This window comes from Pseudophryne corroboree, chromosome 3 (assembly GCF_028390025.1).
Source record: "Pseudophryne corroboree isolate aPseCor3 chromosome 3, aPseCor3.hap2, whole genome shotgun sequence".
NCBI classification, from domain to species: domain Eukaryota; kingdom Metazoa; phylum Chordata; class Amphibia; order Anura; family Myobatrachidae; genus Pseudophryne; species Pseudophryne corroboree.
Window position 1 is genome coordinate 68,744,956 of NC_086446.1, and position 15,509 is coordinate 68,760,464.

The 15,509-nt window shown below is 46.3% G+C and overlaps 1 protein-coding gene across 2 annotated transcripts in view; it reads right to left on the reverse strand.

The window, feature by feature from the left end:
* Window positions 1-705: 705 nt before the first annotated feature.
* Window positions 706-15,509, reverse strand: part of LOC135054768 (uncharacterized) — a 112,009-nt gene continuing 97,205 nt past the window's right edge. For both annotated transcript variants that reach the window (XM_063958089.1, XM_063958090.1), the window contains one exon: window positions 706-3,073. In XM_063958089.1, coding sequence (XP_063814159.1) covers window positions 1,101-3,073 — 1,973 coding nt within the window. In that variant the 3' untranslated portion in view covers window positions 706-1,100. The remainder of the gene's footprint in view (window positions 3,074-15,509) is intronic.

The window sequence follows — 15,509 nt, forward strand, 5'->3', positions numbered from 1 at the left end:
ATTATACTTTCTTTCTAAGAGCTCAGGAGAGCCCCTAGTGTGCATCCAGCTTGGCCGGGCACAAAAATCTAACTGAGGCTTGGAGGAGGGTCATGGTGGGAGGAGCCAGTGCACACCAGGTAGTCTAAAAGCTTTCTTTTAGTTGTGCCCAGACTCCTGCGGAGCCGCTATTCCCCATGGTCCTTACGGAGTTCCCAGCATCCACTAGGACGTCAGAGAAAATGTCTTTTCTTTATGGGAAAGTTATATAGATACCTTACCCATAGAAATTAGACAGTAAATACACAAATGTTTCCATATGACTCTTTGGTATGAGATCAGAATATTCTTGCAAGATCCACCTATCTCTTTAAATTTAAGTATGAAGGATGACGTGGACATGCATGGATTTCCACTCTCTTCCACCCTACCCTTCTTCTTTCCCTCCTTTCTATCCTTCTTTGCTTTCCTTAACCCCTACTTTCGAGACTTCTATATTTCTCAACCCCTTACCTCTGTAATCTTATTTCTCCTCTTTTCCCTATAATTTCGCTGTATTTGGTGTTTCGAATTTAAATTGATCACTGCCACAAGGTAGTCCAAAATATCTGCAAGAAAGTGATATTTGTTACGCAGATGCACAATATCCATGTTCTCGGAGAAATCTCTAGCAAAATATTGCTCGAACACGTATTGCTTAACAAAAAGATCGACTAGGAGACTGTCTTTGGTCGTACAATTTGTTCTTTAATTAACGCCATTTTTGTTTCCATATAACATGAATCTTTATGTATTTCTCTGTATTGTTATAACTGGGGAAAGAAAATGTAAGAAAATGTATGTATCAATTTCTTGTACGGCTCGATTGTATATAACTTCTGCATATTGCAATAAAAACACTTTTGAAAGAAAAATAGAGAGAAGAAAAATATCAATATTATAGAAAATATAAAAACTATAGATTATAGAATGTAGGTATCTATGTATGAACACATATTGGTACTTTCTGCAAATAATGACCGTTGATGTTATGTCACTTGTTGTGTACTTTTTCCAGAGAGGGAAAGCAGTACATTGTTAAATTTATCTGTCACAGTATCCTTCACAGTATTCAACGTATTTCACAATTCCATAAAGGGACGGCTTTTCTGTTCATCAGACAGCAACTCTTCCCCCCTCTCTATCTTCTCTAACAACATTGCCTGCTCTCTGACCTCCATCAGGGACTGGATTCTCTCCTTATATCCTGGTTTGGCTTCTTGTTCCTCACTCTGTATTATCAGATCAATGTGTTCAGTGGTTGACAGAGGGTTTGGTACCAAAGCAATTTCCCGGAGGCGCTTCAGACTCTTGGAGGACTGGTCAATAAGACCAAACACTCCTATTTTTACCTTGTGATAATCCCTGTTCAATTGTTTAACCAACCTTTCTGCAGTCATCACCTCTCCAGAAGCTTCTTGATAATTTTTTTTCAACTCATCGTATGTTCTTTTTTCTGTTTTAGCCACATACTCCCACTTATACCTCTGATTGAAATGAACATTCCAGATACATTTACCTGGGCATTGTCTACAGTATCCATCTGACATAGCAGCACACTTATATTTTCTTTTGTCATTAGCAACCCCACAGGGATAGTGACAGGTAAAGTGACATTGCTGGCAGTTGGTTATGAAGCCACTTGTTATCACTTCCTGTACAGGGACAGTTATGGTGACCTTATACTCAAAGTCCTCATTTGCCGCCATTCGGTCCTTGTTCTGCTGCAGAGCTTCCTGTGTCCTTCTGATTTCATCCAGTTTCATTAGCCCAGCCGTTATCTGTGGCTGTAAGGCCTGAACATTAATCTCAAGCTGTTTCCTTTCCCTGAGGACTTCCTTGGTCAGCATCAGACTTGTTGTTTCTATTTTACAAAGTTCACTGAAAAATGTTCCCATACTTTGCTCCCCCATCATCCAGAACATCTCATCAAAGCTCATGTTACTGGCCTGATTGCAAGCGAATAAAGCTGAATTGTTGAACTTGAAGTGAACAGGGTCACCATTACTGTCCACAGGGCAGGGGATGCCAGCATCTCTGATGGCTTGTAGTACTGGAGGTTTTGCACCATCTGAGAAGTTGATCAGGATCATTATGTTGTCTCTGATATCTTTCCCAAAGATAGAAAACACAGAATTGAAAATATATTTCTGGGTGTGTGTCAGCCGAGCTAAAGATGACTGTACTACAAAGCACACAGCATCAACCTGATCAATGCCATTGTCTGCTGTAAAAAATGCATCTATGTCATCTGTGATCTTCTTGTCCTGCTCTATTCCTCTTGTGTCTCCAAACCCTGGTGTGTCTATAATGGTGAGGGAATAAGGGATTCTGTAGCCACTTTCATGGTTCATCTTGTAGGCTGTAACTAGAGAGGTCTGGCTGTGAGCTTGAGATTTGCCTGTTACCTCGTGTACAAGTTTGAACCTAAAGTCATCTTTCCAGTCCACACCCAAGATGTAGTTGGCCATCCCATTGATCAGGGTTGTTTTTCCTGATCCTGTAGCTCCTACTAATAAAATAACTTTATTATGTATCTGTAGGTTTTCTTTTCCCAAACTGTACTTACGATATCCAGAGTCACAAAGATCTGTGTTCAGCTGATATATGGAAGGATTTCCCTCTTCTGTTCCCTTTGCTAGCATCATATTTTCTTTAATATGTTGATGTTTGTCATAATAGGATCCTTCCTTTTTTGTCATAATTACAATCTCATCACTGGGAGCACTGGCCCCAGAGTCACCACATATGGCTGACACACGTATTATGTAGGATGTCATTGGCTTTAGCCCCTCAATAATACAAAACTCTACTTTCCTTCCTGATCTATATTCCAGCCACCTCCCATCCTGCTTTTCATCTTTTTCCTTGTATTCGACTTTATACTCAGTTATTGTGGCTCCATCTCCGATTATAGTTGGTTCCTTGAAATGTAATATAAGAGAGGAGAGTTCAGCAGTGACGAGTATGGCTTCAGGTGGACTAGTGGGAAAGGTTCTCTCATCTTCTGTAACATCACTGACAGCACCGAGTCCTGGGTTACTCAATGTTATACCTGAATAATAACAAAATATATACGGTCATCTATCCTGTATCAGCTGTAAACTTTTTATTTTGTAAATGTTACATGTGCTACAAAGAACAAATTGCATTATAATAAATATATAAAAAAATCATACAAATTCAGCACTCACCTAATATTAACACTTCTGTAATTCATCTGAATTCAGGGAATGTTAGTTCCAAAATATTGCAAGTTTGTTCAGCTGAGCAGCCCCGTCACGGCCATACACATTTGGTCAGTGACTTGAAGTCAGTGTAGGGACTGACCAACAGGGAATGGCCGTGAAGGGGCTGGTCATCATAAATTATTGCAATATTTTGGAACATTTCCTGAATTCCCATGAATTACTGTTTGAAGTGTTAATATTAGGTGAGTGCTGAATTTGTATGATTTGTTTATTTAAATGGTGTGGTCACACATACCACTGGCACTACAAATGTATGAGTGCTGTGGGTTCTAGCCTATTGTTTATATAACATTTTTGTGCTCGCACTTTTTCTTTCACCTCTATTGTCCATATGTAAATTAAATCTTAAGAAATTCCACAGGTGTTTATTAACGGATATGCTCGGTGTGGTTACCGTCTCTTTAAAAAAGAGTAAAAATCCAAAAGATGCCTGACATCAAAGCTCAGATTTCTGAAACACAGCGTAGGGCACAACAGGGAATGGCCGTGACGGGGCTGGTCAGCTTAACAAACTATTGCAATATTTTGGAACATTCCTTGAATTCAGATGAATTACAGTTTGAAGTGTTATTAGGTGAGTGCTGAATTTGTATGATTTTTATAATTTAAATGGTGTGGTCACAAATAGAACTGGCACCACAGATGTATGAGTGCTGTGGTTTCTAGCCTAATTTATATATATATATATATATATATATATATATATTTAAAGATAAAAGGGGTATTTAATACCTATCGGTAACTCCTGTTCTCTTAGTCTGTAGTGGATACTGGGAATTGAACATTACAATGGGGTATAGATCGGGCCCACTGGAGCCTGGCACTTTAAGAAATTAATAGTGTGTGCTGGCTACTCCCCTCTATGCCCCTCCTAGCAGACTCGGTCTAGGAAAACTGTGCCCGAGGAGACGGACATACTTTGAGAGAAGGATATAACACAAACAGCGGTGAGGTAACGAACCAATGCACACAATAACAAAGATATCAGAGCTAATCAGAACAGAGGAAAGCAACGCTTACTATAAAAGGGTAGCAGCGCTAATTCAACATGGAACAGGAAAAAAAACAGCAAACCCAACCAAGAACAATTATGACCAGGTAAGCAGGAAACGAAGCACTGAGGCGGGCGCCCAGTATCCACTACGGACTAATTGAAAAGGAATTACCGGTAGGTATTAAATTCCCCCTTTCTCCAACGTCCTGGTGGATACTGGGAATTGAAGATTACCATGGGGATGTCCCAAAGCTCCCAGAACGGGTTGGAGAGTGCCGAGACCCTTGCATAACCGCCTGACCAAACTGAAGGTCATCCTTGGCCAAGGTGTCGAACTTTACAAACATGTTCAAACCAGACCAAGTACTGCCCGGCACAACTGTAAGGACAAGACACCTCGGTCAACCACCCAGCAAGAACCCACCGACCTTGTGGAGTGGGCCTGAGTAGAACCGGCAGCGGTAGAGCTGCTAAAGTATAGGCTTGTTGAATAGTCAATTTGAGCCACCTAGCAATGGACTGCTTAGAGGCAGGGCGACCAATTTTAGTAGCATCATAAAGGACAAAAAGCGAATAAGACTTCTTGAGACGAGCAGTCCTTTTGATGTAGATCTTCATAGCCTTAACCACATCCAGGGACTTTGGAGCAATGGAAGTGTCGGATAGCACTGGAACCACAATCGGTTGATTCACATGAAAGGCAGACACTACCTTCGGCAAAAAGTGCGGGCAAGTTCTGAGCTCCTCCCTATCCTCATGAATGATCAATTACGGGCTCTTAAAGGATAAGGCCCTCAATTCCGACACCCGTCAAGCAGAATCTAAAGCCAGTAACATTACTGTCTTCCACGTTCAAGTCTACCCTATGCAAGGGTTCAAACCAGTCGGACTGGAGAAAGGTCAATGCCACATTGAGGTCCCACGGAGCGAAGGGAGGGACAAAGGGCGGTTGAATGTGCATAACCCCCTTTAGAAAGGTCTGTACTTCTGGAAGTATCGCCAGTTGTTTCTGGAAGAAGATAGAGACAAAATCTGAACCTTGATAGAGCCTAATCTTAGGCCCTTATCCACGCCTGCTTGCAGGAACAGTAGAAACCGGCCCAGACAAAATTCCACAGGGGAATATTTTCTACCCTTGTGCCAAGAAACATATATTTTCCAAATACGGTGGTAATGTTTGGATGCAACCACCTTATGGGCCTGGACCATAGTCGAAATAACCTTGGATGGGAGACCCTTTTTAGTCAAAATCTCCCTCTCCTTCCAAGCCATCAAACGTAGCCGCTGTAAGTCTGGATAGACAAACGGTACTTGTTGAAGAAGGTCCTTGCGTAGCGGCAGAGGCCAGGGTTCCTCCTGAGCCAAAGTCAGGAGGTCCGCATACCAGGCCCGTCGAGGCCAATCTGGGGCAATTAGAATTGCCTGAACTCTTTCCTTTTTGATTCTTTTTAAAACTCTCGGAATGAGAGGAAGTGGAGGAAACAGGTACACGAACTGGTAAGTCTATTGTATCATCAGAGCGTCCACGGTTATCGCCTGCGGGTCCCTTGTTCTGGAGCAGTAACGACGGAGCTTCTTGTTGAGACGAGAAGCCATCAGGTCTATTTGCGGACAGCCCCACCGGTAAATCAGTTGTTGAAAAACCTGAGGGTGAAGGCCCCATTCCCCCGGATGGAGGTCGTGCCTGCTTAGGAAGTCCGCTTCCCAGTTATCCACTTCTGGAATGTATATGGCAGAGATGGCCCTTGTGTTGGCTATCGCCCAGAGGAATATTCTTGACACCACTCGCATTGCGGCCCTGCTTCTTGTTCCTCCGTCGATTGATGTACGCCACTGCCGTGGCGTTGTCCGACTGCACCTGGATGGCCTGATCCCGAAGGAGGTATGAGGCTTGCAGGAGAGCACTGTAAATTGCTCTGAGTTCCAGGATGTTGAATGGATGTGCAGATTCTTGACACAACCATTCCTCCTGGAACTGCGCTACTTGGGTCACAGCCCCCCAACCCCGGAGGCTGGCATCCGTTATTAACAGAGTCCAAGACTGGGTATTGAAACTCCGACCCTCCACAAGATGGGAGACTTGTAGACAACATAGTAGGGATATCTTTGCTTTCAGCGACATGGTTATATTCTGATGCATGCATAGGTGAGTAGCCGACCATTTGTCCAACAGATCCAGTTGAAATGGCCGTGCATGAAACCGGCCATACTGTATTGCCTCGTAAGAGGCTACCATCTTTCCCAGCAAGCGAATGCAAAGATGAATTGAGGTCCAGCGTGGTTTTAATACCAAACGGACCATAGACTGAATAGTCATGGCCTTGTCCATTGGAAGGTAAACCTTCTGAGACAACATATCCGTATCCAGGATCTTTCACAGGAACTGAATTCTCTGCGTTGGTTCCAGGTGAGATTTCTTGAAATTGAGGAACCATCCGTGATCCGTAAGCAGTCGAGTAGTCAAGTTGATGCTGCACAGCAGTTGTTCTTGGGACATAGCCTTTATCAGGAGATCATCCAGGTATGGGATTATGTTGACACCCATCATGCGCAATTGCAGCATCATCTCTGCCATGACCTTCATGAATACCCCTGGGGCTGTGGAGAGACCAAAGGGTAAGTTCTGAAACTGAAAGTGTTGGTCCAGTACAGCGAATCGGAGGAACGCTTCATGAGGTGGCCATATTGGGATATGCAGGTACTGTATTGCATCCTTGACATCCAGGGATACCAGAAACTCCCCCTTCTCCAAACTTGCTATCACTGTTCTCAGTGATTCCATCTTGAATTTGAACACTCGAAAAATAAGATTTTACTTACCGGTAAATCTATTTCTCGTAGTCCGCAGTGGATGCTGGGGACTCCGTAAGGACAATGGGGAATAGACGGGCTCAGCCGGAGACATGGGCACTTTAAGAAAGAATATAGATTCTGGTGTGCTCTGGCTCCTCCCTCTATGCCCCTCCTCCAGACCTCAGTTAGAGAAACTGTGCCCGGAAGAGCTGACAGTAAAAGGAAAGGATTTTGGTAATCCAGGGCAAGATTCATACCAGCCACACCAATCACACCGTATAACTTGAGATAAACATACCCAGTCAACAGTATGAACAACAACAGAGCAACAGGTCAACCCTGATGCAACCATAACATAACCCTTATTTATGCAATAACTATGTACAAGCATTGCAGAAGAAGTCCGCACTTGGTACGGGTGCCCAGCATCCACTACGGACAACGAGAAATAGATTTACCGGTAAGTAAAATCTTATTTTCTCTAACGTCCTAGTGGATGCCGGGGACTCCGTAAGGACCAGGGGGATTATACCAAAGCTCTCAAACGGGCGGGAGAGTGCGGATGACTCTACAGCACCGATTGAGCAAACACAAGGTCCTCCTAGGCCAGGGTATCACACTTGTAGAACCTTGAAAAAGTGTTCGAACCTGACTGTCACGATCCGGGTATCTGGACGCCATTACTTACCCTTCAGATGCCTCCTAAGGCTGGCTCAGCGTTCCAGGACCGGATCCCATCTGTTATACTGATGTCCACATTGCTGCCTCCTCTCCTGTCACTCTGAGACGCGGTCACCGCAACGCCTGTTACACCTGGAATGGCGTCTCCCGCGGCCTCCGCCGGTGTTCCTCAGTTTCTACATGCAGAATGTCAGAGTGGTGATTACGTCAGCCGCGGCCTCCGCTGTGCCCGCGTGGTTAAATGTGCACTTATCAGTCTGGCGTCCCGTCTCCTGTGGCCGGCGCCGCCATTACTGTTTTGATTCCCACATGGATTACAAACCAAACTTCCCTCCAAGTGTCTGCATGGGCGCAGCCATCTTGGATTCTGTCATCTGTTCATTTCCACCAATCTGCTGTCTGCATTGTTAATCTGCATAATTGCCTAGCCAATATAAATATTCTGTGCCTGAGCAAGGAGGGCGTCAGTGCTTTGGTTGTCAAACCTAGTTCCAGTTTGTCTCTCTCCTGTGGTTTTTTCCAGGTTCCAGATCCTATTTCCAAACCTCCACTAAAGAGACCCGCTCCAGCCTTCCACCTGCGGTGTAGCCTGACTCTCCTATCCATTTGGACTCATCTGCTTCCAGCCACAGATCCACCTGCTTCCAGCATCCAGCAGAGGTCAGCTCTTCTTAAAGTGCCGGTACCCTTTTCTGCAGATTACCATTCACCTTTGGTATTATTATTTCACCGCTCTCAAGCTCCACACATCATTCCATATTTCATCGCTCTCAAGCTACATTCCATTATTTAACTGGTTCCAGCCAGTATTCACTCCGTGCCAACATCAGTCTGGTTTCAGCCAGTACCCACAGCAACAGTTTTACCCACAGCAGCCCAGCTTTTCCTGAAACACCAGCTGGTACGATCCTGGGCTATCTCCATAATAAACATAATTGACTTTTACCCTGGTTGTCGTGGTCACGCCTTCGGGCAATTCTTCTACATGTACTTACATGTCTAGGGGTCTGATACAACCTCCCAGGTTAAGTTACATCTCAGCCCCTACAACTGAGGCTGCCTCCCGTCAGCTCAGGCCCTCAGTTGTGACAGTAAGCACTGACCATATGAATCCAGCCGGAGACCAGGATCAAGCGGCCAGGCCGATGCAAGAACTGGCAGCCCGACTTGAACATCAGGAGGCTGCACAAGGCCACATCATCCGCTGTCTCCAGGATCTCTCTACTCGGCTGGATGGGATTCAGACAACCCTCCGTGGATCAGGCGCGTCCGGTGCGTCAACCACAGTGACTCCAGCTATAACCCCACCCACCTTACCCATTTCTGCTCCACGTCTTCATCTTCCAACGCCAGCAAAATTTGACGGATCTCCAAGATTCTGCAGGGGATTTCTCAACCAGTGTGAGATTCAGTTTGAGCTACAACCTGGCAATTTTCCCAGTGACCATACAAAAATTGCCTACATTATCTCTCTTCTCAGTGGTTCAGCCCTTGATTGGGCATCACCGTTATGGGAGAGGTCCGACACCCTGCTATCCTCCTACACTGCATTCGTGTCAACATTCAGGCGTATCTTCGACGAGCCAGGCAACTTCAGCTTCATCTGAGATTCTCCGTTTACGCCAGGGATCACGTACTGTAGGACAATATCTTATACAGTTCCAGATCCTGGCATCCGAACTGGCATGGAACGACGAGGCCCTGTATGCTGCATTCTGGCATGGCTTATCTGAGCGTATTAAAGATGAGTTAGCTACCTTCCAAGTTAGATGAGCTAATCTCACTCTGCACGAAAGTTGATTTACGTTTCAGAGAGAGAGCAACTGAGCGTGAAAGATCATCTGCTCCAAAATCTTCTGCTCCTCCTCCTCGCCAACTGTCACCATCTAAAGACGAGCCCATGCAAATTGGCCGCTCCCGTTTAACTCCTGCTGAGCCCCGAAGACGTCTCTCTGAGTCTCTTTGTCTTTATTGTGCAGCTCCATCTCACACCATTAATGCCTGTTCCAAACGTCCGGGAAACTCCAAATCCTAGCTCGCCAAGGAGAGGGCCGGCTAGGAGTAATGATCTCCTCTCCATCTCCTCATGATTGTAATCTCCCAGTCTCGCTTCAAGTTGCTCAACGTTATCGGAACGTCATTGCCCTCCTTGATTTCGGAGCAGCTGGGAACTTTATTACCGAAGCCTATGTTAAACGGTGGTCCCTACCCACCGAGAGACTTCCTTCGTCCATCTCCTTAATTGCCGTGGATGGCAGCAAGATTTTTGATGCAGTTATTTCCCTAAGGACTCTACCAGTTCGTCTGAGAGTGAGAGTTCTTCATTCCGAATTTATTTCTTTTTTAGTGATTTTAAGAGCCACACATCCTGTGGTCCTGGGCCTTCCATGGCTCCGTCTTCACAATCCATCTATTGATTGGACGACTACGCAGATTCTGGCATGGGGTCCCTCCTGTGCTGAGACATGTTTGTTTAAAGTATTGCCTGTCTGTTCGTCCTCCCCCAGGTCGTCTGATGTTCCACCTCCTCCATATCAAGATTTCACGGATGTGTTCAGTAAAGCTTCTGCTGGTATCCTTCCTCCTCATAGAGAATGGGACTGCCCGATTGATTTCGTTCCAGGGAAGGTTCCACCTCGAGGCCGAACTTACCCGTTGTCTCTGCCTGAGACGCATTCTATGGAGGAATACATTAAAGAGAACCTAGCAAAGGGGTTCATTCGACCTTCCTCTTCTCCAGCTGGCGCAGGCTTCCTTTTCGTAAAGAAAAAAGATGGTGGTCTGCGGCCGTGCATCGACTACAGAGGTCTGAACGACATTACCATCAAGAACCGCTATCCACTACCTCTGATTACTGAGCTCTTTGATAAGAGTTAGTGGAGCTACCATCTTCACAAAGCTGGACTTGAGAGGTGCATACATTCTCATCCGGATCCGTGAGGGTGACGAGTGGAAGACCGCCTTTAACACCCTTGACGGACATTATGAGTACCTCGTCATGCCCTTCGGATTGAGCAATGCTCCAGCTATCTTCCAGCATTTTGTCAATGAGATCTTCAGAGACATTTTATACCGTCATGTCGTGGTCTATCTAGATGATATCCTCATTTTTGCCAACAATTTAGAGGAACATCGTTTTTGGGTAAAAGAGGTTCTGTCCCGTCTCCGTGTCAATCATCTCTATTGCAAATTAGAGAAATGCGTCTTTGAAGTTAAGTCCATTCCGTTTCTAGGTTACATTGTGTCCGGTTCCGGACAAGAGATGGATCCTGAGAAACTACAAGCAATCCAGAATTGGCCGATACCCTTAACCCTCAAAGGGGTCCAGAGGTTCTTAGGGTTCGCCAATTATTACAGAAAGTTTATACTAGACTTTTCCACCATTGTGGCGCCTATTACTGCTTTAACTAAGAAGGGTGCTAACCCGTCTAAGTGGTCTGAAGAAGCTACGCAAGCTTTTCATCTTTTATAACAACGGTTCATCTCTGCACCAGTTCTGAGGCAGCCCAACGTCGACTCTCCTTTCATCTTAGAGGTGGATGCCTCCTCTGTTGGAGTTGGAGCGGTGTTATCTCAGAGGGCTAAAGATGGCCATTTACACCCTTGCAGTTTCTTCTCCCGGAAGTTCTCCCCAGCTGAGCGCAACTATGCCATTGGCGACCAGGAGTTGCTAGCCATCAAGCTCGCTCTAGAGGAGTGGAGATATCTGTTGGAGGGAGCTTCACATTCAATCACCATACTTACCGACCACAAGAATCTTTTATATCTGAAAGGCGCACAATGTCTCAACCCTCGTCAGGCCAGATGGGCACTTTTCTTTTCCAGGTTCGACTTTAAGCTCCAGTTTTGTCCGGGCTCTCAGAATCGCAAGGCCGATGCCCTTTCCCGCTCTTGGGAGCAAGAAAATGAGTCAGAGTCTTCAGACAAGCATCCTATTATTAATCCGTTGGCATTCTCCACGGTAGGGATGGACTCTACGCCCCCACTAGGGAAAAGTTTTGTGAAGCCGGTGCTAAGGAAGAAGCTCATGCATTGGGCCCATGCTTCCCGTTTTGCCGGACATACAGATATCCAAAAAACCCTGGAGTTTATCTCTAGGTCCTATTGGTGGCAAACTCTGAGAAAGGACGTCATGGAGTTTATTACATCTTGCCCAAAGTGTGCCCAACATAAAGTATCCCGCCAGTCGCCTGCGGGGCAACTGGTTCCACTATCCGTTCCCCGTCGACCATGGACCCATTTGCCGATGGATTTCATTACAGACTTACCCATGTGTAACAAGTTCAATACCATCTGGGTGGTAGTTGACCGGTTCACCAAGATGGCACACTTCATTCCTCTCACCAGTCTTCCGTCAGCTTCCAAGTTGGCTCAAGTGTTCATACAAGAGATCTTCCGACTTCACGGTCTTCCTGAAGAAATTATCTCAGATCGAGGAGTCCAATTCACAGCCAAATTCTGGCGAAGTTTATGTCAAGTCCTCCAAGTCAAACTAAAGTTTTCCACGGCTTACCATCCTCTGACCAATGGTCAAACTGAGAGGGTGAATCAGGACTTGGAGGCCTTCCTCCGCATCTATGTGTCTTCCTCTCAAGATGACTGGGTTCAATTACTTCCCTGGGCCGAGTTCTGTCATAACAGCCAGTATCATTCCTCATCTTATTCAACACCATTCTTCACTAACTATGGATTCCATCCTAAAGTTCCTGAATTCCAACCTCTCCCAGCAACTTCTGTTCCAGCAGTGGATATCACCTTGCATCAGTTTGCAAACAACTGGAAGAATGTACGAGCAGCTCTGCTCAAGGCATCGTTCAGGTATAAGAAGTTTGCGGACAAGAAGCGTAGAGCGGTTCCTGCTCTCAAGGTGGGTGATTGGGTATGGTTATCCACGAAGAATTTGAGGTTAAGAGTTCCCAGTATGAAGTTTGCACCTCGCTACATTGGTCCTTTCAAAATTGAGCAAGTCATCAATCCTGTTGCTTACAGACTTCTGTTACCTCCCTTCTTAAAAATACCCAGGACATTCCATGTTTCCCTGTTGAAACCGCTGATCCTGAATCGGTTACATTCCTCACTTCCTCCAACTCCGAAAGTCCAAACTCAACGAGGCGTTGAGTATGAAGTGGCCAAGATCATGGACTCGCGTCACCGTTACGGTCAATTACAGTATCTTATTGACTGGAAGGGTTACGGCCCTGAAGAACGCTCATGGACCAATGCTTCTGATGTCCATGCACCTGCCTTGGTCCGGAAATTCCATTCCAAGTTTCCTCAAAAGCCAAAGAAGTGTCCTGGGGCCACTCCTAAAGGGGGGGGGGGGGGTGTGCTGTCACGATCCGGGTATCTGGACGCCATTACTTACCCTTCAGATGCCTCCTAAGGCTGGCTCAGCGTTCCAGGACCGGATCCCATCTGTTCTACTGATGTCCACATTCCTGCCTCCTCTCCTGTCACTCTGAGACGCGGTCACCGCAACGTCTGTGACATCCGGAATGGCGTCTCCCGCGTCCTCCGCCGCTGTTCCTGAGTTTCTACATGCAGAATGTCAGAGTGGTGATTACGTCAGCCGCGGCCTCCGCTGTGCCCGCGTGGTTAAATGTGCACTTATCAGTCTGGCGTCCCCTGTCTCCTGTGGCCGGCGCCGCCATTACTGTTTTGATTCCCACATGGATTACAAACCAAACTTCCCTCCAAGTGTCTGCATGGGCGCAGCCATCTTGGATTCTGTCATCTGTTCATTTCCACCAATCTGCTGTCTGCATTGTTAATCTGCATAATTGCCTAGCCAATCCCTTCCTTGCTGCAGGTATAAATATTCTGTGCCTGAGCAAGGAGGGCGTCAGTGCTTTGGTTGTCAAACCTAGTTCCAGTTTGTCTCTCTCCTGTGGTTGTTTTCCAGGTTCCAGATCCTATTTCCAAACCTCCACTAAAGAGACCCGCTCCAGCCTTCCACCTGCGGTGTAGCCTGACTCTCCTATCCATTTGGACTCATCTGCTTCCAGCCACAGATCCACCTGCTTCCAGCATCCAGCAGAGGTCAGCTCTTCTTAAAGTGCCGGTACCCTTTTCTGCAGATTACCATTCACCTTTGGTATTATTATTTCACCGCTCTCAAGCTCCACACATCATTCCATATTTCATCGCTCTCAAGCTACATTCCATTATTTAACTGGTTCCAGCCAGTATCCACTCCGTGCCAACATCAGTCTGGTTTCAGCCAGTACCCACAGCAGCCATTTTACCCACAGCAGCCCAGCTTTTCCTGGAACACCAGCTGGTACGATCCTGGGCTATCTCCATTGCTACAGTCGGGCCTGGTAAGGACTTTCCAACTAGAAGATTATAAGAACTGTCTCACACTACCAGAGCCCTGTGGCCCTTGCCACCCTGTAGTACCCAGGAACTGTATTATTCCCTGCTGAGTTTGTTTGCTTTTATTTGCTGCTGTGTTACGGAGTATGTCATAATAAACATCATTGACTTTTACCCTGGTTGTCGTGGTCACGCCTTCGGGCAATTCTTCTACATGTACTTACATGTCTAGGGGTCTGATACAACCTCCCAGGTTCCGTTACATCTCAGCCCCTACAACTGAGGCTGCCTCCCGTCAGCTCAGGCCCTCAGTTGTGACACTGACCAAGTAGCCGCTCGGCAAAGCTGTAGTGCCGAGACCCCTTGGGCATCAGCCCAAGAAGAGCCCACCTTCCTAGTGGAATGGGCCATAACTGATTTTGGCAGGGCAATCCAGTCGCAGAATGAGCCTGCTGAATCGTGTTACAGATCCAGCGAGCAATAGTCTGCTTTGAAGCAGGAGCACCAAGCTAGTTGGAAGCATACAGGATAAACAAAGACTTTGTTTTCCTGACCCTAGCCGTTCTGGCTACATAAACCTTCAAAGCCCTGACTACATCAAGCAACTCGGAATCCTCCAAGTCAGTAGTAGCCACAGGCACCACAATAGGTTGGTTTATTTTATGTGACAAAGCCGCCAACTCTGACACCCGCCTAGCCAAAGCCAAGGCTAATAGCATGACCACCTTCCACCTGAGATATTTGAACTCCACCGTTTTGAGTGGTTCAAACCAGTGTGATTTCAGGAAACTCAACACCACGTTAAGATCCCAAGGTGCCACTGGAGGCACAAAAGGGGGTTGAATATGTAGCACTCCCTTTACAAACGTCTGAACTTCAGATAGAGAAGTCAACTCCTTTTGAAAGAAAATGGATAGGGACGAAATCTGGACCTTAATGGAACCCAATTTTAGGCCAAAATTCCCTCCTGACTCTAGGAAGTGAAGTAAACGGCCCAGCTGGAATTCCTCTGTAGGGGCATTCCTGGCCTCACACCAAGCAACATATTTTCGCCATATACGGTGATAATGTGGAGCTGTCACGTTCTTTCTAGCCTTTATCAGCGTAGGAATTACCTCATCCGGTATGCCTTTCTCCGCTAGCATCCGGCGTTCAACCGCCATGCCGTGAAACGCAGCCGTGGTAAGTCTTGGAACAGACAGGACCCCTGTTGCAACAGGTCCTGTCTGAGAGGCAGAGGCCACGGGTCCTCTGAGAGCATCTCTTGCAGTTCCGGGTACTGGTTCTTCTTGGCCAATCCGGAACAATGAGTATTGTTCTCCCACCTCTTTTTCTTATGTTGAGACGGGACGCCATCCTGTCCACCTGTGGCAGTTCCCATCGATTTACAATCTGCGAGAAGACTTCTTGATGAAGTCCCCACTCTCCCGTGTGAAGGTCGTGTCTGCTGAGGAAGT